General features: G+C 40.8%; 1 protein-coding gene across 5 annotated transcripts in view; it reads left to right on the top strand.

Moving 5' to 3' along the window:
- LOC134340475 (F-box/LRR-repeat protein 20) overlaps positions 1–26,038 on the top strand; it is a 162,522-nt gene extending 136,484 nt beyond the window's left edge. For 2 of the 5 annotated variants that reach the window (XM_063037786.1, XM_063037784.1), the window contains exons 6-13: positions 3,097–3,165; positions 7,118–7,213; positions 11,660–11,786; positions 16,895–16,969; positions 19,388–19,518; positions 20,063–20,123; positions 20,570–20,614; positions 25,746–26,037. In XM_063037786.1, coding sequence (XP_062893856.1) covers positions 3,097–3,165; positions 7,118–7,213; positions 11,660–11,786; positions 16,895–16,969; positions 19,388–19,518; positions 20,063–20,123; positions 20,570–20,614; positions 25,746–25,850 — 709 coding nt within the window. In that variant the 3' untranslated portion in view covers positions 25,851–26,037. Of the gene's footprint in view, positions 1–3,096; positions 3,166–7,117; positions 7,214–11,659; positions 11,787–16,894; positions 16,970–19,387; positions 19,519–20,062; positions 20,124–20,569; positions 20,615–25,745 lie in introns of all 5 variants that reach the window. The other 3 variants (XM_063037782.1, XM_063037785.1, XM_063037783.1) reach the window with 3 other exon arrangements.
- The last annotated feature ends 441 nt before the right edge of the window (positions 26,039–26,479 follow it).

Raw genomic sequence — 26,479 nt, 5'->3', positions numbered from 1 at the left:
TCTGAATTAACTATGTCACTCTCCATCTTAATGAAGAATTCCACCATATTATGGTCACTCTTACCCAAGGGGCCTCTCACGACAAGATTGCTAATTAACCCTTCCTCATTGCTCAAAACCCAGTCCAGAATAGCCTGCTCTCTAGTTGGTTCCTCGACACGTTGGTTCAAAAAACCATCCCGCATACATTCCAAGAAATCCTCTTCCTCAGCACCTTTACCAATTTGGTTCACCCAATCTACATGTAGATTGAAGTCACCCATTATAACTGCTGTTCCTTTATTGCACAAATTTCTAATTTCCTGTTTAATACCATCTCCGACCTCACTACTACTGTTAGGTGGCCTGTACACAACTCCCACCAGCGTCTTCTGCCCCTTAGTGTTACGCAGCTCTACCCATATTGATTCCACATCTTCCCGGCTTATGTCCTTCCTTTCTATTGCGTTAATCTCTTCTTTAACCAGCATTGCCACCCCACCTCCCCTTCCTTCATGTCTATCCCTCCTGAATATTGAATATCCCTGAACGTTGAGCTCCCATCCTTGGTCACCCTGGAGCCATGTCTCTGTGATCCCAACTATATCATAATCATTAATAACAATCTGCACTTTCAATTCATGAACCTTATTACGAATGCTCCTTGCATTGACACACAAAGCCTTCAGGCGCTCTTTTACAACTCTCTTAGCCCTTATACAATTATGTTGAAAAGTGGCCCTTTTTAATGCTTGCCCTGGATTTGTCGGCCTGCCACTTTTACTTTTCTCCTTTGTACTTTTTGCTTCTACCCTCACTTTACACCCCTCTGTCTCTCTGCACCGGTTCCCATCCCCCTGTTGTGAACTAACCTCCTCACTCCTAGCCTCTTTAATTTGATTCCCACCCCCCAACTATTCTAGTTTAAAGTCACCTCCGTAGCCCTCGCTAATCTCCCTGCCAGGATATTGGTCCCCCTAGGATTCAAGTGTAACCCGTCCTTTTTGTACAGGTCACGCCTGCGCCAAAAGAGGTCCCAATGATCCAAAAACTTGAATCCCTGCCCCCTGCTCCAATCCCTCAGCCACGCATTTATCCTCCACCTCATCGCATTCCTACTCTCACTGTCGCGTGGCACAGACAGTAATCCCGAGATTACTACCTTTGCGGTCCTTTTTCTCAACTCCCTTCCTAGCTCCCTATATTCTCCTTTCAGGACCTCATCCCTTTTCCTGCCTATGTCATTGGCACCTATATGTACCACGACCTCTGGCTCCTCACCCTCCCACTTCAGGATATCTTGGACACGATCAGAGATATCCCGGACCCTGGCACCAGGGAGGCAAACTGCCATCCGGGTCTCTGGACTGTGTCCACAGAATCGCCTATTTGACCCCCTTACTATCGAGTCCCCTATCACAACTGCCCTCCTCTTCCTTGCCCTACCCTTCTGAGCTACAGGGCCGGACTCTGTGCCAGAGGCACGGCCACTGTCGCTTCCCCCGGGTAAGCTGTCCCCCCCAGCAGTACTCAAACAGGAGTACCTATTGTTAAGGGGCACAGCCACCGGGGTACTCTCTATTACCTGACTCTTCCCCTTCCCCCTCCTAACCGTGACCCACTTGTCTGCCTCCCATGGCCCCGGCGTGACCACCTGCCTGCAACTCCTCTCTATCAACTCCTCACTCTCCCTGACCAGACGAAGGTCATCGAGCTGCAGCTCCAGTTCCGTAACACGGTCCCTTAGGAGCTGCATCTCGATGCACTTGGCGCAGATGTAGACGTCCGGGAGGCTTGGAGACTCCAGGGCCTCCCACATCTGACACCGAGAACAGCAAACTGCCCTCACACTCATACTGCCCCTCTCCTCAAATAACAACAGAAAATGAATGCCAAACCTTCCTCGCCTCGCCCATTTCCGCCTAAGCCCGTTGAGCCGAAGCCCTTAAGTCTTCACTCTGCTCCTGGCTCACTCCACTGCCCGCAAACTACACTGCCCGCTCTATGAGGCTCTGTTCCTTTTAAATCTGCCGCGCTGCACTGCCCGACGTCACACGCCTGCGCAGTCCCGCCTCTCAGAACGCCGTTGGAGAAAAAAAAATAACGAAATGGCGATCATCAAGCCATATAGCACTAAGAGCAAAGGTCATCTGTGATTTTATCTTCTCTGCTGCTCAATGAGGGAGCAAGTGGTCAATTTCAAAGTAAATTTAATTATCAAAGTACATATATGTCACCGTATACTTCCTTGAGATTTATTTTCTTGAGGGCGTTCACAGTCGTACTGCACACAAAGATGTGCAAAAGACAATGTTGTGCAAATGCAAAAAGGTAAAACTAATACTAATAAATAAATAAGTAATAAATACCTAGAATATGAGTTATAGAGTCTTTGAAAATGAGTCCATATGTTGTGGAATCAGTTCAGTGTTGGGCAAGTGAAGTTATCCACTCTGGTTTAGGAGCCTGATTGTTGAGGGGCAATAACTGTTCCTGAACCTGGTGGTGTGGGACCTAAAGCTCCTGTACCTCCTTCCTGATGGCCGCAGCGTGAAAAAAGCATGGTCTGAATGGTGGAGGTCCTTGATGATGGATGTTGCTTTCCTGCATCAGCATTCTTTGAAGATGTGCTCAGTGGTGTGGAGGGCTTTACCTGTGATGTTGTGGGCTGTATCCACTACTGTTTGTTGGTTTTTCTGTTCAAGGGCATTGGTATTTCCAAACCAGGCTATGAAGTAACCAGTCAGTATACTCTCCACTATGCATCTATAGAAGTTTGTCAAAGTTTTAGATGACATACCAAATCTTGGCAAGCTACCTCTACTTCTATTTCTTAGTTGCTTTCAGAACCACCAAATGAAACTAGAAGTGTAGCTTTCATATGCAGTCTTGTTCTAAGGTGAAAATGTGAAAGATACCAGCCACATCATTGTATTGTATATGATAGTACTTATGTGACTATAAAGCTCCTATCAATGCATGTCATTGTTTTTCAGGGTAGAGCATGGTAGTGATTCAATGCTAGTGTAATGCATTTGGTGAAAGTTTTTGTTTCTAACTTTGCAATACACTTGAAGTGCAAGTACACTTTGTAACATCTCTATTTTATTCTTCCAGAACCTTTGCTCAGAATTGCAGGAATATCGAACAGTTAAATCTGAATGGATGCACAAAAATCACAGATGCGTGAGTAAAGCATTTTACAATAACAGGCTTGTAGCTTTTGTTTTCTGATGTGGGCCTGGATAAATGGTAAAGGTTACAGTGCAAGCTGTGACCAAAACTGGAAAGAGTAGGAGAGAAATGATGTATCAGTAAATAACTTACTTCCTTTGATGCAATGATGTGCTGTTAACTTTCAAAAAGGCAGCTTTTTATGTTTGTTTTCCAAATCCAGCGTCTACCAATATAACTGATGAGGTGTGAATTTCTGGCAAGTTACTGTTAAAACTCTGGATCATGAATTCATGAACACAGTGAATTACAAGCTAGTTTCTATTACCAAAAAAATGTTGTTTTTGGCACTGCCTCCACAAATAGTTGTCCTTGTAGCTTGGGTTTTATAGTTGCAATACTTTAGACAAAACCATAATTGATAAAAACTTCTGAGGTACTCCATGGAATCTAGAAGTTACTGTTGGTAATTTCCTTGTCATTTGCTGCTTTCTCCAATATAATCTTAAGAAATAAGTAAAATGGTGAAAACTTAGCTATTTAGTGTTGTATAAATCAATAACACCATTAGACATAGCAGCAGAATTAGGCCATCTGGCCAATCAAGTCTGCTCCACTATTCCATCATGGTTGATTTATTTTTCTCCTCAACCCCATTCTCCTGTTCTAGCCATAATGTACTGCATACTAAAATTATAATGACATCTATTTCATAGCATATTAAGCTACTGTTAGCAAATGCCCTTTCCTTGAAAGCACTTATCCTGAACACTTAATTTAAAAAAAAATTTTAGTTTAACTGTATACTTTCATCTGCTCCTCAGTCTACCGGTGCTGTTGATCCTGCAGTCCAATCATTCATGTGTATGTATGCTCCCTAAATCATATTTTAAAAAAAATGCTTGGCAGTACCAGGAACCTGGTGTTACCTGTCTACAGTGGGTTCATAGAGTGCGAAGAAATCTATACAAACTTCTTCCTCCATGCTCCTTTAGCAATAAAATGGTGATGTCATTGCCAAGGCCACAGTGGTATCCTCCACACCAAGCCAGTGAATAATCCTACAGCACAGAAATGGGCCCTTCAGCCTAACTTGTTCATGCCTTCTAGATGCCCATCTAAGCTAGTCCTATTGCTTGCACTTGGCCCATATCCCTCTAAACCAGGGGTTCCCAATCTTCTTTATGCCATGGACCCCAACCATTAACCGAGGGGTCAGTGGACCCCAGGTTGAGAAATCCTGCTCTAAACCTTTCCAATCCATGTATCTGTCCAAACGTCTTTTAAGTGGTAGGCTGCTGCAGAAGATTAGATTAGATGGAATCCGGGGAAAGCTAACAAATTGGATATGCAATTGGCTTGATGGTAGAAAAGACCTGAAGTAAAGCCTGGTTTATACTTCTGCGTCAACGCATCGCCGCAAACCCTCTGCAAAGCCGATGCAGAACCCTACGCGAGAGCTTGCGTTGCTGCGACGCGCACCTCTCCCAAAATGTAACCGCGCGTTGCGGCAATGCAGAACACAACAACTGTGATTGGTCTGCTTGGTAGCATCGCATTTCCTCCTACGCTGCAATAGCTTCCTATTGGGCGACTGAAGGGAAGGGAAGGAACTCTGGCTGTAATGCTTTCCATAAAGCTTTACAGACCTCTGAAATTATGGAGGACACATTTCACACGAAAAAAAGACGCTCGCATCTTGTTTACCCCGAGACTACCATGACCATGAAGCCTTGCGCGGGCAGGTGAGTGCGCATGCGTGACGTGCGCGAATTGCAGAGTGACGCAGACACACCAACGCACAAGTATAAATGCTCACAACGCGCGTAGGTCACTTGCGTAGGTTATGCCGTCCAGTTAACGCAGAAGTATAAATCAGGCTTAAAGGGCGATGGTGGAAGGTTGTTTCTCAGACTGGAGGCCTGTGACTAGTGTCAGGGCTGGGCCCATTGTTACTTGCCATTTATATTAATGATTTCGATAAGAATGCACAAGGCATTCTTAAGTTTGCAAAGAAGGTAGTATATTGGAAAAAGGAGAAGGTTATCAAAAATTACATGGGAATCTGAATCAGTTTAGTAAATAGGAGAGGAATGGAGTTTAATTCAGATAAATGCGAGGTGTTGAAGATTGGAAAGAAATCTAGGTCAGACTTTCACAATGAATAGCTGGGCTCTGGGGAGTTATTGTAGAACAGAGGGATCTTGACGAACAAGTACATGATTCATTGAAAGTGGAGTCACAGGTAGATGGTAGTGAAGGAAGCTTTTGGCACACTGGCCTTCATAAGTCAAGGCATTGAGTATAAAAGTTGGGAGATGATGGTGTGGTTGTACAGGAAACTATTGAGGCTGCACTTGGAGTATTATATTCAGGTTTGGTTGCCCTGCTATAGGAAAGATGTTATTAAACTGGAAAGAGTGCAGAAAAGATTGACAAGGGTGTTGCCAAAAACTTAAGAGACTGAGTCGTAGGGAGAAGTAGACTAGCTAGCACATTATTCTTTAGTGTGTAGGATATTGAGACATGATCTTATACAGGTGTATAAAATCATGAGGGGCATAAGTTGAATGGATTCATTCTTTTTCCCAGGGTTGAGGAAATGAGAACTAGAGGTCATAGGTTTAACGTGAGAGGGGAGAGATTTAATAGGAACTTGAGGGGCAACCTTTTTGAAACCTTTTCCACTGTATGTGGAATGAGCTGCTGAAGGAAGTGGCTGAGGCAGATACAATAACAAGTTTAACAATACAGATGGACCATTGCATGGATTGGAAAGGTATAAAAGATGTGGCCCAAATACAAGTAAATGGGACTAGCTTGGATAGGACATCTTGGTCGGCATGGATCAGTTGGGCTGAAGGGCCCTTTTTCCTGCTGAGTAACTCTGACTCTAAATGGTACTTTTGTACTTGCCTCAACCACTTCCTCTGGTAGTTTGTTCCATATGTGTGTGAAGAAGTTGCCCCTCAAGTTCATTTTAAATCTTTCACCTCTCATCTTAAATCTCTACTGCATAGCATGCTTCAGCCTGACTAGCAACTACTTTTGAATCAGAAATTTCTGGGTGGGGAAGAGCTGTGCAACAAAACCAAGAAAGGAGCAGACAACAGTTTCCATCATGTCCAACAGAAGATGATGAGAGGGGCTAGGACACATATAGGCATCCAGGGAGGTTTCAATTAAAGTCTAATGAACTTTGTTTGAATGTACTTCCAGAAGTCATATGACAATATCTATCAACACTGCCATTTACTATATCTATTACATGTCAGACTGATTTAATTGATTTTCTTTTTACTTAGCAATCAGAGACCGGACTTTAATCACTTCAAATGTGTCCAAATGCTTATAAATCTGTTTCTAATGACTGATTCTTATAATCTCCCACCTCAAGAAGTCAAATCTGCAATTACAAGCCTGTAGTTACTGTTTTCAGTCCTGCATACTTAAATAATGTAGAGAGGTTTTTTTGTTTGCAAACCAGTTATCTCGTCCCATGCTGCCATTGTGATAAATTAGTATTCACATTGGAAATTGCTTGCTATGCTAAAAATGCAGGATTAAATGTAGTTGTGGTTAAGTGATGTTAATTTTATTCCCCATGGCATTTTGTTGCCGCATATTGCCTAACCCTAGTTGTCTATTACGATCACTCTTCTAAACAAAGCTGCAAAAAAGTTTATTTTCCTTCCAATGACCTTGCACTTCAAACAGTGTATTAATTTATACTGACAAGTGAAGTTTTAGTAAATCTTTCAGTCAAGCAAAACTGTGCGATGATTTCTTTCCCCCCAGTGTGTTGTTGCTATTATTGGAGAAAAGGGACAAAAACAGAAAATAATTGAAATACTTAGCCTCAGTGAACAGAAGAGGACGTAATCCTTTTGACAGTCTTGTGGGAAAATTGACATGGAACAGTTCAAATGGATTCTTGATCACTTTTTGTGTTCTTGTTTTACAGAACCTGTACTAGTCTCAGTAAATTTTGTTCCAAGCTAAGAAGTTTAGACTTGGCTTCATGCACATCTATCACAAATCTTTCTTTGAAGGCTCTGAGGTGAGTTTCGGTGATAGACCATTTTGTTATCAGGGTCATTTTCTTTTTATTAAACGTTTTCAAGTAGTTGTCTGTGATTTTTTAATTCCATGTTTGTACTTGCATTTTGCATTGCCAATCAGTAAATTAATGCAAAGTTAGACATTCCACTGAGTTAATGAATAGTAATCAGTTGAATAATCTGATGGTATTTGGATAATGAAAGTACCAGTGTGAAGTGGATAAACTATTCTGAAGAGAAGTAATTAAACAGAAATTGTATTACCACAACATCATAAAATAGCTAACAAGGACCCAAATAAGGCATTAAAAATCTCATGAATGTGATATTGTGTTGGGAGTCAACATTAAGACTGCAAGCACATAGTGGAATTTGCCTTTCTTTAATTGAAATAATAAAATTGTTTATTTTCAAAATACAAGAAAAAAAGCATTGGAAATTCTCAGCAAATTACCCAACATCAGTGGGGAAAAAATAGATACAAAAACAAGTATTGAGATAGTGAAGCAGTGGCAAGAAGGAAATGTCGGTGATAGGATAGCTTGCAGGGTAGATAAAATTACACAAGATAATAGTATAAAATAGAGCAAAAGAAACACGATGCATCAGGAGACGATGTAAACTGCAATGATGTAATCATTATCACCAAGTGGGTGTACGGAGGAATGAGTGGTGTTTGATCAAAAATTAAGTCCGGAAGGCTATAAAATCCATAATGCAGAGATACAGTCAGTTCCTCATCCAGGCTCTGAAATGTATGAAAGAATTGATGTCCATTTAGAAAGAAATGTCTAAAAGAGATTTAAAAGTTAAAAACTCTTTGGTTTCTGTAGAAATACAGAATTGAGATAAGGTATAAAGGGAAGGCTTAGCACATGAACTATAAAAATCACCTTATATCTTCAGTTTTCCTGGACTAGAAGATTTACAATGCTCTGTCAAGGAGCAGCTGCTTGCCTCTAATGCAATGTAGAATCCCAAGACAATTAGTTACATAATGGTAATAGTTTTGTAGGTTAAATATCTCCCAACAACTAAAAGCACAACAAAAACCTAACATAGTAGGTGCAATACAAATATCCCCCGCTATCCGAAGGTAGAGCGTTCCTATGAAACGGTTCGTAAGCCGGAATGTTGCAAAGTGAATAAGCAATTACCATTTGTTAATATGGGAGAAATTTTTGAGCGTTTGCAGACCCAAAAAATAACCTACCAAATCATGCCAAATAACACACAAAACCTAAAATAACAGTAACATATAGTAAAAGCAGGAATGATATGATAAATACACAGCCTATATAAAGTAGAAATACTTTTCTGCAGCACTGTCTAGCGCAGCGAAAATCTCGCGGAAGCGTGGCGCAAGCGCTCTCGGCAGAAACATGCTCTCCAGTAACCTTTAAGCTATGAAGCTGCCAAATCATACCAAATAACACATAAAAATACACAGCCTATATAAAGTAGAAATAATGTATGTAAAGTGTATTATCACTTACCAGAATCGGGAAGACTCCAAAAAATTACAGCTTCGTTGCAGTTAAACACTTGCTTATACGAATAACCACCTGACGCAATCGGCAATCGCTTCTGATCTGGGCCAACATTTACGTGCCGGGCGGCACCTAATTAATTAGCTTGTTTATTTCGGCTTTTTTCTTAAAGATGTGCTGGGTGCATTCCGGCTACCGCTGCACCACTGCATTTTTCGCGGCAATGTATCGATCCACGGCCCAGAAGTAGGGGACCACTGCTTAAACTATGAAGCTGCCCTTGCCTCAGAAACCGATCAAACCACCCATGACTACCTTTAAATTCCACTTTCGCAACACTTTCATCACCATCGTCCAGTGCTTTCTGTTTCAACTTATTGAAAAGACTGACTGATTTCTCCTTAAGTATAAGAAAATTTAACGGAACACCACACTTTGTACACCCATCAATCCATTCAAGCAATAGACTTCTCATTTTATCCATTATTGGATGCTGACTACGAGAGACCACTTTGCTACAAGCAGAACCAACAGTAACATCGGCAGCTTTCAAGATTCTTTCTCTCTGCGTATAAATAGTGTGAATGGTGGACGCAGGCATGTTCAACGCGCAGACAGTGTCCTTACTTCGTTCACCACGATCGAAATGCTTAATTATGTCTAGTTTTACGCTAAGTATAACACCCTTACGAGCTCTTTTAGGCTTTTCCGATACTGTAGAACTCATCTTGCTAACAGATGCACAAAATAAATCGAGATAAAGCACGTGTTTAAGCAATGCCGGCTAGAATGCAGTTCCAGGGGAGGAGCTTGGCTGTTTGGGCGCGCGCTGCCTTTTTTCATAACAGTGAAAGCACCTTCTGTTAGCGAAAACAGGTAACTAATGTAGGTCTTTCGTAACAGAGAGGTGTCGTAAAGCGAACATTCGGAAAACGGGGGCCACCTGTACCTTAATGGATTTTTTCCTGGAATAATATGTGGGCTCAGAGTTCAAGTCCTGTCATGTCTGTTCAAGTCTTGCATTTTTGAGAATTCAGTTTGAAGTAGTTATAAAGCTACTCAAGTGCCATTTTAAAACAAAAAAGGTTCTTTGTTGCTCATTAACTGTTGCTTGTTTTAACCATAGTGTAGCTTGAATTCCATGTGAATTGACCCTGTAAGCCCTTCTGCTAAGCACAGCAATGCAAAATGAATGCAGCCTCACAACACCCACTTGGAGGAATGAGGGATGTTGCTGACAGTCTACAGCGGCAGGATTTAATATCCTTCCATGAACTGTAAACAGCCTTGGAATTATCCATATAAACAAACGCTGTGGTTAGATTAAATACTCCACTAGGCACTACTTTGATTCTGTGCATTGATTATAGTATTTCACTGAAATTTCTTAGTCTTCCCATAATTTGAAAAGTGTCAATTTCTGGTTATTGCAGTTCTCTGGAGAGTGTTGTCCCTTTCTTTGGTAGTTTTGTCATTAGAAAGTCATTTGCAAAGATTATCAAGGAAATATTATGTTTTTTTTTAAATAACACAATGTAAAAGACCATCTAATTTCAAAGCAATGCAACTAGTAAAGTAATATACTTGCATGACTGAGCCACAAGGAAAATTAAACTTGCTCTGTCTGCCTTTACTTCTAGTACTATTCCTTGGTTAAGTTGATCATTACATTGGGGTGGAATTTGTTAACAAAGTTTGGAATTCTTATGCAAATACAAAATTCTCAGACTCTGAGTTCCACTAGTGAGCACCTAGGTTTGCTTTGATGCTGGAATCCAGGTGATGAAGTGCAGGTTTGCAGAATTTCCCAGTGCCTAGTCTGGGGAAAAGGGCTAACAGAGGACCCACAAGCCCTTTTATTTTAACGGGCAGGGACTCTAAGGAAGAATGGAAAGAAAAATAGATTGCTTTTTAATTAATTTTGTGTTTGCTTTAATATCACAACTCTGAATGTAAATCTTTTAATAAAATTGAGTCATTAAAAATGGAATTTCAGGGGGAAAATGCAGAAACCTTCAACATTTTTGATGGCCGGCATAGCTGGGTTTTTACAGCTTGTCTTGGGCTTTGTCAGTTATTTCATTGGTGGGGCTTGTTCTGACCCATCTGTGTGACAGAATTTGAATACACTAGATCCTGCTGCTTTCCAGAACCTTAACTTTTTGTATCTGGACTAGCCTTTCATGAAGTTCAGTCTCTGCAAATCGGGTGAGTGCACAAGTTAAATACGCCTTACTGATGACTGTGAACAGCTGAGTGGCACTTGAAGTTTTAGACCCTTCCTTAAGTTAAAAGCTGCTGTTAGATTTGGGGAAAATAAGTTCAGAGAGGAAAAATTTCCAGCAACCTACATGGTACAATTCCTCAGATTTAGTCTGGTAAAGTGGCTAGCTCATGTAACTGGAACAAGCTGAGCGATGTACTGACAAATATTCTCTGTAATTTCTGGTTCAGTAAATCCATTAATAAAATAATAGTGATTTTCCTTGTCAAATTGTACCTATTTTATATTGGTGGGGAAAGGAATCAATGTGATACTGCATTTGGTTTGTAATGTTTTAGGATAATATTCTGTGGTTGTGATTGAAGCATCTGAGCTTAGTTCTCTTAGTGGTACGACCTTGCAATACTTATACAACATCTATTTGATTGCCTCTGTTAAAGTCGCAAAGTAAGTCACGTTTTTGGAAAGTAATTATTTTTCACTCTTGTCAGCTTTTCTCATTTAGGGTTTATTGTGATCATCCACTTTGAGCAGGAGCCTCATTCAGTTGAAGCTCTAATAAGAGTATATATTATAATTCAATTGCCAATCCATTCTACCAGTGAATGATGTTGCTTGCTTAGGTGCTCATTAACATGAACCTGTCCTTGTATAGTTTGTTACAAATGTGATTTTATTTTCCACCACTATTACATGTCTGCAGTTATTTTTGAAGAATTGTTTGTTTCCAGTGAGGGATGTCCACTTCTAGAACAGCTGAATATATCCTGGTGTGATCAGGTGACGAAGGACGGAATTCAAGCCCTGGTGAGAGGCTGCGGTGGTCTGAAGGCTCTGTTTCTTAAAGGATGTACACAGGTCAGCACAGTGATCCATTGTATGTCTGCCAGGCAAAACTGCTGCAAAATTTTATTTAGACTGACAATAATAGGTAATTATTTAGCCTTCAGGTTTCATTTTTTTTCTTTGTTGCTGTTGTACTTGCTGTGATTTACAAGGGGTGATTGATAAGTTCGTGGCCTAAGGTAGAAGGAGTCAATTTTAGAAAACCTAGCACATTTATTTTTCCTACATTTACACACTTAGTCCAGCGGTCGTGGAGCATACGGATCCCTTCTTTGTAGAAGTCGGCGTCTTGGACCTCCAGAAAGTGGTCCACAGCAGGGGTGATTGATAAGTTCGTGGCCTACGGTAGACGGAGGTGAGTTATTAACTTCAAACTTTCTGCATAATCACTCGTAGGAGGAGTCAATTTTAGAAAACCAAGCACATTTATTTTTCTTACATTTACACACTTAGTCCAGCGGTCGTGGAGCATACGGATCCCTTCTTTGTAGAAGTCGGCGTCTTGGACCTCCAGAAAGTGGTCCACAGCAGGGGTGATTGATAAGTTTGTGGCCTAAAGTAGAAGGAGGTGAGTTATACAGCTCTCATTACATGTACGTGCAGTTCAACTCTTTGAGTGATTATGCAGAAAGTTTGAAGTTAATAACTCATCTCCTTCTACCTTAGGCCACGAACTTATCAATCACCCCTGCTGTGGACCACTTTCTGGAGGTCCAAGACGCCGACTTCTACAAAGAAGGGATCCGTATGCCCCACGACCGCTGGACTAAGTGTGTAAATGTAGGAAAAATAAATGTGCTTGGTTTTCTAAAATTGACTCCTTCTACCTTAGGCCACAAATTTATCAATCACCCCTCATATAGCAGCACAACGATTGAACTGAACAGCTTTTGCAAGCAATTCAACAGTAGATAGTGTTAAAATTTTTTTAAAAAAGTCTCGGTAAGTGCTTAAAATGTTGAAGGTGGTAGGTGTTGTCACTGCTATGATTTGGGACACAGCTAATTTGTATCCTAAAAAGAATCCAGTCAACATTTTGTTATTTTATAATCTTTAACTTAACAGTCCTCATGCTCTGACAGTAGTCAGTCCATCGTGGTGATGTCAGGAGGATTATTGAAACAAATGGAACTGACTCAACATAGAGACTGGCTTGATATAATTAGATGGGCAAATAGACTGGCTTAAGGCTTAATGGCTTATGTTGCCTTTTAAAGTTGTCATTTATGCAGAATATGAACCTATGCATTGACTACTATTGTCACTTATTGAAGCCTGCTTCCTCAGTTGTCCCAGTAGTTAAAGTATTGTCTCAGGCGTTTATTGATCGTTGAGTTGAATTTCCGTTTTTCCAGTATTGGTGCAATGTTTTACTTTGCACTGAATAACTACTGAAAGATACCTTGACACTAGAGTGTAGTGAAGTATGACTCCCTCGAGCTAAAAAAACCTTCTAATTTGCCTTAGAATCAGGTCAAGTTTACACTTGTTTTTAATGTTTGTTGTTGATATACTGCTGAAATGGCTTTGTGCCAGTTGGTCCTCACCTCAACAATCTCACTGCTGAAATGGAACAAATCTGCAGAACTAATGAAAAACTGCTTAATTCACATTGCCTCCATTCCAGTGCCAAGAACACCCCGAACATGGTTTGGGGACTGAGTTCCAGGTTATTCATTTTGCCTGTGAGAAGATGGGCCTTGTGCTCAACACCTGCAATGCTGAAGTCCCCTACTGATTTCCTACTGTACCACACTGACCTCCTACACTAATGATTCTTGGCAAGACCTGGAAAATGTGTAACACTTTGTATATCTGGTGGGGAGGGGCCCTCAACAATGATGAAATTCACTACAATCTTCATCCTAGCATGGCCTTGTTGTCTGAGGAAAAAGGCTATTTAAAGCTACAGGCATCAAATGGAGCACAGACCTGGTGGTTTTCTGGGCAGCAGTAATTCTTGTCCTTTTATATGCTTATTGTATTGGCGCGTGGCCAAGTAGTTAAGGTGTTGGTCTAGTGATCTGAAGGTCACTAGTTCGAGCCTCAGCTGTTGTGTCCTTGAGCAAGGCACTTAACCACACATTGCTCTGCAACGACTCTGGTGCCAAGCTGTATGGGTCCTAATGCGTTCCCTTGGACAACATCGGTGGCGTGGAGAGAGGAGACTTGCAGCATGGGCAACTGCAGGTCTTCCGTACAACCTTGCCCAGGCCTGCGCCCTGGAAACCTTCCAAGGTGCAAATCCATGGTCTCACGAGACTAACGGATGCCTATAATAATAATATGCTTTTTTGTTTAGAGATGCAACATGGTAACAGGTCTTTAGTCATAGTCATACTTTATTGATCCCGGGGGAAATTGGTTTTCATTACAGTCGCACCATAAATAATAAATAGTAATAGAACCATAAATAGTTAAATAGTAATATGTAAATTATGCTAGTAAATTATAAAATAAGTCCAGGACCAGCCTATCGGCTCAGGGTATCTGACCCTCCAAGGGAGGAGTTGTGAAGTTTGATGGCCACAGGCAGGAATGACTTCCTATGACGCTCTGTGCTGCATCTCAGAGGAATGAGTCTCTGGCTGAATGTACTCCTGTGCCCACCCAGTACATTATGTAGTGGATGGGAGACATTGACCAAGATGGCATGCAACTTGGACAACATCCTCTTTTCAGACACCACCGTTAGAGAGTCCAGTTCCATCCCCACAACATCACTGGCCTTACGAATGAGTTTGTTGATTCTGTTGGTGTCTGCTACCCTCAGCCTGCTGCCCCAGCACACAACAGCAAACATGACAGCACTGGCCACCACAGACTCGTAGAATATCCTCAGCATCGTCCGGCAGATGTTAAAGGACCTCAGTCTCCTCAGGAAATAGAGACGGCTCTGACCCTTCTTGTAGACAGCCTCAGTGTTCTTAGACCAGTCCAGCTTATTGTCAATTCGTATCCCCAGGTATTTGTAATCCTCCACCATGTCCACACTGACCCCCTGGATGAAAACAGTGGTCACCAGTACCTTAGCTGTCCTCAGGTCTACCACCAGCTCCTTAGTCTTTCTCACATTAAGCTGCAGATAATTCTGCTCACACCATGTGACAAAGTTTCCTACCGTAGACCTGTACTCAACCTCATCTCCCTTGCTGATGCATCCAGCTGTGGCAGAGTCATCCGAAAACTTCTGAAGATGACAAGACTCTGTGCAGTAGTTGAAGTCCGAGGTGTAAATGGTGAAGAGAAAGGGAGACAAGACAGTCTCCTGTGGAGCCCCAGTGCTGCTGATCACTCTGTCGGACACACAGTGTTGCAAGCACACGTACTGTGGTCTGCCAGTCAGGTAATCAAGAGTCCATGATCCAGGCCCAACAAGCCCACATTGCCTGATTATACCTATGTGACTGATCAACGTACTAGCCCATGCGCTTTGGAATGTGGAAGGAAAGCGGAACACCAGGCGGAAACCCATGCGTTCACAGGAGAGTGCGCAAACTCCTTACAGACAGTGGCAGAATTGAACCCGGAACGCTGGCGCTGTAAAATGTTAGACGAACTGCTACGCTATCATGCTGCCCTACTGTAGGCAGTGCAGTTCCTGAGTGCTGTACTACCGACAGCAAATGCTTTTAAGATTATGGAGTGATGCCATTAATGTTGTGACTGCAGAATCTTCTGTATTCACTGGAAGGATAACTGAACCACTGTCATCTCACTCTTTCTTGCAAACACCTGCAGTTGAACTCATTCAGTTACTGTGGCTAAACCATGCTCTTTACAGACGTGACATCTGATCTGAATCTTACAATAAGAGATTGAGATTGTTTCACCAAACTGCTGAAGCAACATTCTGGATAGCCATGAGAATATGGAGTTCAGCCAATAAGAATGCACAAAAGTCCAGTGTAAATGGCAGGAGCCTATCACCTCCAATTACCAACCTACCTGATTCATGGGGCATCTCTTGACCCATTAGCCTCATAAAGCAAGCAGTTCTTGACTGTGAGAGATAGTCAAAGAAGGAAGATACTATGGATGCAGGGTTCCCCAACCTTTGGTGTACAGACCCCTCAGTTAATGGTAAAGATTCATAGCATAAAAATGGTTGGGAACCCCTGCTATAGATGAATCTTGAGAGTTTAATTTTTCAAAAAACGTTGACTTTTTTAAAAATCAAAATCAACAACATTACAGTTCCAATATTAGAAATAAACATTCTAGCAGAAATATTTGGGCCAGGTCTCATTTATAGGGGGAGAACCAGATTTGTTGTTTTAGGCCGATGACTCGTCAGAATTAATTCGCCTGAAACCTATTATAGTTAAACAGCATGGAAATAAGTCCTTAAACCACTGAGTTCATGCCAACCATCAAGCTAATCCTATGCTAAATCCCATTTCATTTTCCCATTAATTGCCCCCCCCCCCCCGATTCTACCACTTGCATACATACTTGGGACAATTTACAATGGCTAATTAACCTACCATACTGCAAGTCTTTGGGATGTGGGAGGAAACTGAAACCCCCCCAGGGGAACCCTCATGACATAAAAAGAAAATACAAATTTTACCCACAGCAGTGAGGGCCAGGACTGAGCCAATTTCACTGGAGCTATGTGGCAGCATCTCTGATAGCTCTGCCATTGTGCCATCACACTGGCTGTTCTTACTTGGAATCTCAGTTATGCTTAGTGTTCTGTAGTTTCCAAATAAAGTGGGCAGGCAGGATAGTGTAGCCGTTAGTGTAATGCTGTTACAGTGCCAGCGACCCAGGTTCAATTCCCACTGCTGTCTGTAAGTACATTCTTCCCGTAACTGCGCGGGATTCCTCCAGTTGCTTCAGCTTCGTCTTGCGTTCCAGCGACGTGTGGGCTAGTAGGTTGATCAGTCACATGGGTGTAATTGGGCAGCATGCAATCATTGGGCCAGAAAGGCCTGTTACATGCTGTAAAATAAAATGAATAAAAGTGGAAACAGTGGTATGTTGCATTGAAGGTTGGATCCAGTAATGACTGAATTATTAGTTCTATTTATGTAATGATTTATAGTTAATCCTTGTTACCTTTTGAGTCAGTAACTTGTACATCTTAAAATAACTTGTACTTGTTTTCTTCGCAGCTTGAAGATGAAGCTTTGAAATATATTGGTGCTCACTGTCCTGAGTTGGTCACCCTGAACCTACAGACTTGCTCTGTAAGTGCATCTGATGAAAAAAGAGGAAAAATATTTTGCTTATGAAACACAAATAAAACCAAAATGAGGCTAAACATTACTAACTCCCTCACCCCACCCCCGTGGTTTGCAGAAGAGCAAAGCATATTTTGCAAAAATGCAAGTAATGTTAATTTGCTGATGAAAAGGTTACATCGTGTCAGAAAAATTTGTTCAAAATTCCAGCCAAATTTGCAATATTTACATCAATGTTTTTAATTACCTTAATGATTGTTCGGCTATGGTCGGGTCTTGCTACTTCAGTCAGAAACAGTTCATTTTTTTCTCCCTTTCCTCACCTCAGTTTAAGACCATAAGAGATAGGAGTAAAATTAGGCCATTCAGCCCACTGAGTCTGCTCCACCATTCTGTCATTGCTGATTTATTATCCCTCTCGACCCCATTCTCCTGCCTTCTCACCATAACCTTACTATCAAGATATATCAACCTCCACTTTAAGTACACCCAGTGATTTGTCCCCACAGCCGTCTATGAATGAATTCCACAGATCAACTACCTCTAGCTAAATAAATTCCTCCTCATCTCTGTTCTCAAGGGACATCCTTGTATTCTGAGGCTGTGCCCTCTGGCCCTGGACTCTTCCCCCCCCCCCCCCACTATAGGAAGCATCTTTTTCATGTCCACACATCTAGGCCTTTCAATATTCGATAGGTTTCAATGAAATCCCTCTCATTCTTCTAAACTCCAGTGAGTACAGGCACAGAGCCATCAAACACTCCTCATACATTAATTCTTTCACTCCCAGGATCATTCTCGTGAGCCTCCTCTGGGCCTTGTCCAATGCCAGCACAGTTTGAGGCATTTGCTGTCACATAAAAGGGGTGACAGGTTCCACCAGTGCAAACCACCCTTGATTTGCTTTTGCCCAAAACTGTTGGCTTTAATGGGTCAATCCTGAAACATTGCTTTTTCCCTATAGACCTGCAAAATATCTCTCCTCGGGGGCTTACCTGGTACCTTTTTGAAAGTCCCGATTATCTCCATTTTGACAACTTCTATAAGCCGTGAGTTCCAAAATCATAACTATTCTGCTTCAACAACAACAAATAGTGTAGGCCATCCAGTCCCTCAAGTCTCTTCTTTATTTCATTAAGATCACGGCTGATCTGATCTTTGGCTTCTCTGTACATTCCTGTCTTTTGAGACATAAACATGCTGAAGGGTTCTGCTTCAATTAGTCTTTTTAACAAGCTTACAGTTTTATTCCACCACTATCAAAGAAGTAGATACAGTGTACACAATCTTTCATAAAAGGTTAGCACAGCCCTTACAGATGTACTGTAATTTATTTAAAGAATTACGCAGATGTTTTAAACAGTGGTGCTATTGAACTGTAAAACTGTCCAGTCTAACAGTTACCATTACATTGTTTGTGACATTATCACCTTCTTAAACCCATTTTTTTTGTAAAGTTGCAAATGCCATGCTCTTAAACTACTGTATATTAGAACAATCTACAATTTGTTCTCCACAACATTTTTCTCAAAAAGCTCCATTCTATTCTTGCCAAGCCACCAGTTACTGTTGTTCTCAGAGTGCAGTCCTTTGCTCCTTTATTAACTTTGGATGCTTCTTGTATTTTCTCTGAGAATGTTGGGGAAATCTGTCTTCCTGACACTTTTTCACAGAGGAAACACAAGTTGAATCATTTCAAATCCACTTCTACTTTTCATGTTGAATCATTAAGTTTCTTGGTCTGTGACACCTATCTTGATGCTTAATCTTTTTTTCAGTTGTATAAATGCATAATTGCAGTTTACTCTGCGAGCAGTCCTCCAGTGTAATTTGTATTACTGAACTTGTCATTGTATGAATATCATAATATTTTAGTTTTTATTACCATAGGAAGGTCAGAGCTCTCTACAGTGATAAAAACCTGTTTTTCCTAGCACATTTGCAAGTAGTTGTTTGTAATTTTCTGCCCACTTCAAGCCCTTCCCTCCATTCTCTTTAATCCTTTTCCTGGAAGCCTGTAACTTCAATCAATTAAGTCATTCGTATTTAAATCTTTAAAAATGTGGTTTTCAGGGTGGGGCCTGCAGTCTATTTAATATTTTCTGGCCGCTCCATGATTATTCTCCCTTCTGTTCAGCCTACTTTTTGAATCTCTTTTCACCCACTGTCAACATTGTGCGCCATGTACTGGCAGAGAGCAAGAGGGAGTGATTCCCCCCCCCCCTTTGGAAATCTGCTGTTGTGGTAAAATGCGGCAAACAAAAAGTGAAGGAAAATGGCCTTGTTCACCTACTGCTACTCCCAGTGATGATCAGGAAGCTGGTGAACAGGGCATCCCAACCACCTGTGGCACAGCACAGTGTCATGTGACCACCTCAAATACCCCTGTAAAATTTTACTTTTGTTGTGATTTTTCCTTTGCAGCAGATCACAGATGAGGGGTTGATAACGATTTGCAGAGGATGTCATAAACTGCAGTCACTCTGTGTCTCTGGTTGCAGTAACATCACTGATGCTATTTTGAATGCATTGGGACAGAACTGCATTCGACTTAGGTAGGCAAGAAGCAATGACCACATCTGTGTCTGTGTAGCTGAGTTGTATATTGATAATATATTACACTTTCTTGGATACTGTGCCTTAATTCTCTGGCAACCATTTTCACTGGTGTGTGACTGACTTTGTCAACTCTATACATTGAACATGACTTGCATTATAAAAACAGAATTTAGAGAGTTGGATCTTTGTTTTTCCCAATTGAATTTGCACCATGTGATAGTTTCATGTCTTTCTTAAAGTGCAAATTCCAAGAAAAAATTATAGGAAGTCCTAGAAATAAGCATGTTTGATTTGTATCTGACAGGTGGAGAAAGGATGCATTACTGTTATTAATTTAAATATCATTTCTTGAACTATCATGGGTTAAGTTAAAGTCAAAATAATGAAAAAAACTTGCATTCAATAAACAATTTGACAAACTATTATAGCTAATGAAATTTTTTTTATAGAAATGGACACCATGATATGAAAACTGGCCTATATAAAATGGTAAAATTGAACATTTTTCCTCCCTTAATGAACTTTGAAATTATTTTTCAGAATATTAGAGATTGCTAGATGTTCACAGTTAACTGATGTGGGATTTACCACATTAGCCCGGGTAAGTTCACCAATAACCTTTTGCATTAAATTGGTATTTTATAAGCCTAGAGGGTAATTGTCTATCACATGGGATGTACACAGTCCAGTAGTATCAAGTCAACTTAGGTCACAGAGACTTTTTATTTTGAAGTGTTTATAACAAGACTACTGTTGAAATCAATCAGTCTTGTGGTGCGGTATTGTGGTTGACAGTTTGCGTCAAACTTTTTCCAGGGAGGAATGAGGAAAAGATGTGAATCATTTTCAGGATACTGATCCTGGAGCTTATCTAAAGCTTAACTGCAGGTTAGATTTTTGCTGAAGTTCCGTTTTGTTAAAAATCATTCAACACTCAGATACAAAATCCACAAAAGATCCTGTAGGTTGCTATAAAAACAAGCATCAAGGGAAAAAAGACCACTTGTACACTTCCTTAATGTGAATACATCTTGTTTTCATTTGTAGAATTGCCATGAGCTTGAGAAGATGGACCTGGAAGAATGTGTTCAGGTGACTGCTTTTACTGTTTTTATTTATTTTTCCTTTAGTGATTGTGATTTAAAAAAAAACTCACAAGAAGCACCCAATAGTTTGGGCAGCATCTGTGGTATGGACAGAGGAGCAGAGATTTTTTAAAAAAACATTCAGTTATGAACCTTCTACTTACAGCAATTTTGGTGCTGACCATTCTTTGCCAAGTTCCAATGTGAAGATGATTTAAAATCTAAACTGAAGTTTGCTAGCATGAAAGGAAGCTGAGTGTAAACCAGAAGTGTTACTAATAGCCAACTCTATTCACCTATTAATACTGTTTATAAAGTGAGCTTGTAAGTACCTTCTGTCGATGTCCATTGGCTATGGATTTAAAGAGAAGAACAAAAATTACAGGGTAAATGTAAGGAAATATTTTGATAATCTGGAGTTCACTGTCTGTGAAAACAGCGGAAGCGATAAGGATTTCAGTAGGGAATTGGGGTGAGCCCTTGTGGGAAGGATACTAACTGCGTTCTACAGGAATGGAACTGAATATATTGTTCTATGTGCAGCCAAAAATAGCTCAGCAGGTCAAATGTGGTATCTCTATCTTTGTTGCATCAATGCATGATTTTCCACATGGTATTCATAGGAAGTAGAGCAGTGAAACTGGGTTTGAGTTTTAATTATAATCAATGCCATCATATTGGAAGTGACACACACAAAATGCTGGTGGAACGCAGCAGGCCAGGCAGCATCTCTAGGAAGAAGCACAGTCGATGTTTTGGGCCGAGACGTTTCAGTCGACGTTTCAGGAGGGGGAGGAATAGAGCTAAGACCTGGAAATTTGATTGGCAAAAGGGATACTCTCCCTTCTCCAGCCTTGTATCCCTTTTGCCAATCAACTTTCCAGCTCTATCCCTCCCCCTCCTGTCTTCTCCTATCATTTCGGATCTCCCCCTCCCCCCCCCCACTTTCAAATCTCTTACTATCTCTTCTTTCAGTTAGTCCTGACGATGGGTCTCGGCCTGAAACGTCGACTGTGCTTCTTCCTATGGATGTTGTCTGGCCTGCTGCGTTCCACCAGCATTTTGTGTGTGTTGCTTGAATTTCCAGCATCTGCAGATTTCCTCGTGTTTGCATTATATTGGAAGTGAGGCAGTTAATCTTATTCTCTGCTAACCAGGAAACTTGCCCCTTTATCCAGGTATCTAGACCCACTTGGACTAGACTCTGAGCATACATTGTAGGTTTTCATTTTGTATAGAGAATCAGACCAGATCTCTGAAATTCTTTCAAAGGGGAGATCATGGACTATTGATGTTAAGTGACTGGTTAAAGGAAGCATATGAAATGGTTCACTTGGGAAGGAAGAATAACAGAAGAATGAAATCAGTTCTTATCTGTATTGAGAAAGATTGCAGAAAACTTGAGCAAAGTGGGATTTAGGGGTGCTTGTGCATGGAACACAGATCTAACATACAGGTGCAGCAGGTCTCAGGAAAGCTAATGGATTACTTTGATTTCACGAGGTTTGGTGTATAAAAGTAGGGAAGTCTCGCTACAGCTGGGGAAGGCACTGGTGAGTCTGGAACATCTGGAATACTGTGTATAATTTTAACACCCATATTTATGGAAGGGCCTCATCTGTAGGTGGTTCAGATAAGATTGACAAATGTGATCCTGGATATGGAAGAATTGTCTTGAAGAAAGGTTGAATAAGTTGGCTTTGTACTCATCAGAGTTGAGAAGAATGAAAAACTGTTGATAAAACACTTCTGTTTCTTAGGAGGGTTGACGGGGTAAATGCTGTGAATGCTTGGGGAGAGTTAGGGTCAGAGGATAGTTTCAGTAACAAAGTATTCATTTAAGGCGTGAGATGAAGATTTTTTTCTTTTTTTCTTTTCTTGCCTCAGGAAGCTATAGAGGCTTATGTCTTGAACATGTTCAGAGTTGAGAAGGATAGATTTTTAGACAGGAAGTGAATCAAGTGTGACCTGGTACACTTATTTAAGCCACATCTACCCTACTGGGGCATAGGCCGCCAACATTAGTTCGCCAGAGTCCTCTGTCCTGGGCTGGTCTTTTGCATTGTGTCCAGGTGTAGCCCATCTTCTTGGTGTTGCCTTCCTCTCACAGGGATGAGGTCTTCAGAGCTTCTGTTGGTGTTTCTGTATTACTGGGTTTTTACGGGATGGGGTTGCTAGCCCCATGCCCAACCCTTCTCCTTTTGCAGCCAGACTTGGGGACTGTCTATGGCAGAATTTGACCTGGAACACCAACACTCTTATTGAGTGGCCAAGCAAATTCAAGGCCTTGTTCTTCTGATGGACCTATGAACCAATATTCTTGAAACTGATATTTCTGTTTGTTCGGAGCCAAGTTTACTTGGAGTCCAAGGTGATTCTTAACTCCAGTATCAGGAATAAATCTGCTATTACCATGATGAGAGAATAAAGTCTAGTGTTTTTTTCATTTTCCCAAGAGGCCTCTAGCAAAACTCATGCCAGGTCATTGCTGTCTTTCCGTTGGTACTCCACCAAACAATAGTGGTTCTTCCTGCCTGTCCTTTAATTTGTTTCATGTTCTATGACTGGAAGCAGCCGTGTTCAGTTTCTGCTCAACTGGAATTGCAATGTAAATGATCCGACTTACATAATTGAGGTTGTGATGTTGTAATTTTAACCATAGAACTTCAAGTGGAGACTAAACACAAATACTATTATCAGATACCGTGACACCATGAAGCATATTCCAAAAAATGCAGTTAGTGGGCTAGAGTGCACTTATTATTGGCTGGTGGTTACACTGAGAATTGCCAGCCTGCCACGGTACAGAAGTACAGAGTGCACTTGAGGTCTGATGCATTGGCTGGTGGTTATACAGTACTGAGAAGCAGCTATTATTGGCTTGTGTGTACATTGAAAATCAGCCACGGTGCAGAAGTACAGAGCGCCCTAGATGTCTGATGGCACTATCTGGTGGTTACACTTAGAATTGTGAACCAGCCACGGTGCAGGGGTACAGAGTGTGTTAGATGTTTGATGGCACTGGCTGATGATTACACTTATGTGTCAGTCATTATTGGTTGCTGGTTACATTGCAAATGAGCCATTTTTGGCTGGCAGTTACACTAAGAATCAGCCATGGTGCAGAAGTACGGAGTGTCCTCAAGGTCTGATGATATAGTTTATATGTATGTTGATCCTGCTAACACGTTGCCCTTTCTGTGTTACACTATCATGTCTACCCTATCTAAAAATCGTGACCTCACCCACCCCGCCCCAAATGGAGAGGAGGATTGTAGAGAGCTGAATTAAACTGCTGTGGTCTTTCTTTAATTTTGTACATAACAGAATTTTCACCCTCTAATTATTTCTATTTTGCAGTTCAGGCAATTATTAGTATTGATGTATTTGTTCTTTCTGACAATGGCAAATGAATCCAAGGAAAATTGGACAGTTTTTTTTGGACAGCATTTGTTTGTGGACTCAGTACCTATTGCCTTTTGAAAACAAAAATGGGTATAATTTTGTAGCATGATACTTTTCAAACAAAAATATTGTTCATTTCTGATACAACTACCATAGAAAGGTAGACAAATTTGGCTTTTGGAATTTATTTCACATTTATTACAAAAATTTACATTTTGGTGATTAAGTGGTTTGTGAAATGTATTGTCTTGGAAGGTGCATAAATGGCTAACTAGTAGATCAGTGGAAAATGCTTAAGTGAAAACTACAGAATAAGGTAATAGCAACACACATCAAAGTTGCTGGTGAATGCAGCAGGCCAGGCAGCATCTCTAGGAAGAGGTAATGTAATACTCTGTTTGTAGACTTCATAATTTTTTTGAAGTTTATTGTCATAGGCATACATACCCAGGATCCAAATGCTATGAAAATTAGCTTTTGCAGCAGCAGCACAGTACAGTACTTTACAAACATAACATAAATTATATAATCTTAAATTAACCTAAATTTTACTCTAGGTACACAACAGAATAAACAAAAATAAACATCGTAACCTTAGTACAAGTTGAGAGAAGTATAGTCCGAGGTAGAATTAGGGTTTCAATAGGTATATTTAATGTCAGAGAGATAGATAGATATATATCCTGAAATTCTTTTTCTTTGCAAACATCCACGAAAACAGAGGAGTGCCCCAAAGAATGAATGACAGCTAAACGTTAGAACCCCAAAGCCCCCCCAGTTCCCTCCTCCCATGCACAAGCAGCAGCAAAGCAACGATCCCCCCCACCAGTAAAAAAGCATCTGCACCATCCACTAAGCACTCAAGCATGCAACAAAGCATCAATAAAGATACAGACTTTCAGTACCCCAAAGACTACTCGTTTACCGGGTAATTTGACATACCTCAGGCTTCCTCTCTCCCTAATAAGGGAAAAAGAGGTGTGACTGTTCTCACAGGTCAGTTCAAAAATGCAGTGGCAAAAGCAGATGTTGAACCTTGAGGTGTGGGCCTTCAGACTCCAGTACCTCCTGTCTGATGACAGTAATGAGAAGAGGGCATCCCAGATGGTGAGGGTCCTTGATGATAGATGTCACCTGGGATATTGTCTCTTTTGTTCTTAATGGTGATGAGAGCTTTACCCTTAATACATTTGTGTGATAAATCTGTTAACTGAAGTTATAGCTTTTCATGTGTGCCCTGGAATGATTAGTTTCTCTTTTCTTCATTCGTCCCCTTCCTGAAGATGGTGACTCTTGGCTACATTCTCACTTAGGTTCATGTCTTTGATCTGTGACTCAAATTACTCTTTTTGGGAGCCTGATTTATCATCTGTTTGAGGCATCAAGACTAAACTATTGTTTAGTGTGGCCCCAGTAGTTGGAAAATTGGAGCTGAGAAGCGGACACCATTGAAATAATGGATACCGATTAGAAGCAGATACATCTGCGGGTTATGCTATACAGTATATTCCTTCTTACACAATGATTGAACATTTTTCTATCATGACATTGAGGCATGAAAGTATATAGATGTACTCGGTTTTAGTAACCAAATTATTGCAAAAGAAAGACTAATCTTTGCACCTCATGGTGTAGCAGCTAACTATTACAAAAGCTGATGTTATCTGAAGCAGATACAGTCGACCTCAGTAACCCATGTTGAGTCATTACTTTTTTTGTTTTCTCTCTGACAGATTACAGACAATACTCTAATTCAGCTTTCTATTTACTGTCCACGGCTCCAAGTGCTGGTGAGTAGGAACAGAACAAGTATTCACTGTGCCAAGTCTGGTCGCTGATGAGGTTGTGGCTCCATACGTCCACAAGTGTTCAATAACCCTTAATATCCTTACTTAACAGACAGCTTTGTCTCTGTTTTGGAACTTTTGAATTTAATCCAGGATTCATGGTTTTAGCAAAATGGCAAGTTCCAGGTTTCTATTAATCCTGAACGAAAACATTTCTGACATCACTCCTAATGAGCCTATTTCCAATTTTATATTCTGTTCTAGGTTCCCTATTGTAAGAAATAGTTACCACCTACCCAACGGTGCCTTGTGAAAGTATTCAGCTCCTAACCCTTTGTTCACATAATGAGTATTATAACCAGGGATTTTGATCAATTTAACTGAAAATTTTTATTTGTGTTTCACATGCTCTTTATTTTACACTAGAGCCCCCCCCCAAGAAAATAGGGAAAATTGTAAAGCATGAAAAACTAAAAATTCAAAAACTGAAATGTCAGCAGTTCAAAAGTATTCATCACCTCTTTGTTCAGTACTTAGTTGAACCACCTCTCGCAGCTATTACAGCCGGTAGTCTTTTTGGGTAAGTTTATTAGCTTTGCACAGCATGATGGAGTAAAATTTGCCCATTCCTCCTTACAAGATTGCTGAAGCTGTGCCAGGTTAGTTGGGGAACTTCGGTG

The sequence above is a fragment of the Mobula hypostoma genome, chromosome X1 (assembly GCF_963921235.1).
Source record: "Mobula hypostoma chromosome X1, sMobHyp1.1, whole genome shotgun sequence".
Taxonomy (NCBI): Eukaryota; Metazoa; Chordata; class Chondrichthyes; order Myliobatiformes; family Myliobatidae; genus Mobula; species Mobula hypostoma.
Note: the sequence above shows the minus strand (reverse complement) of the source record. Positions and strands in the feature narration are given on the sequence as shown.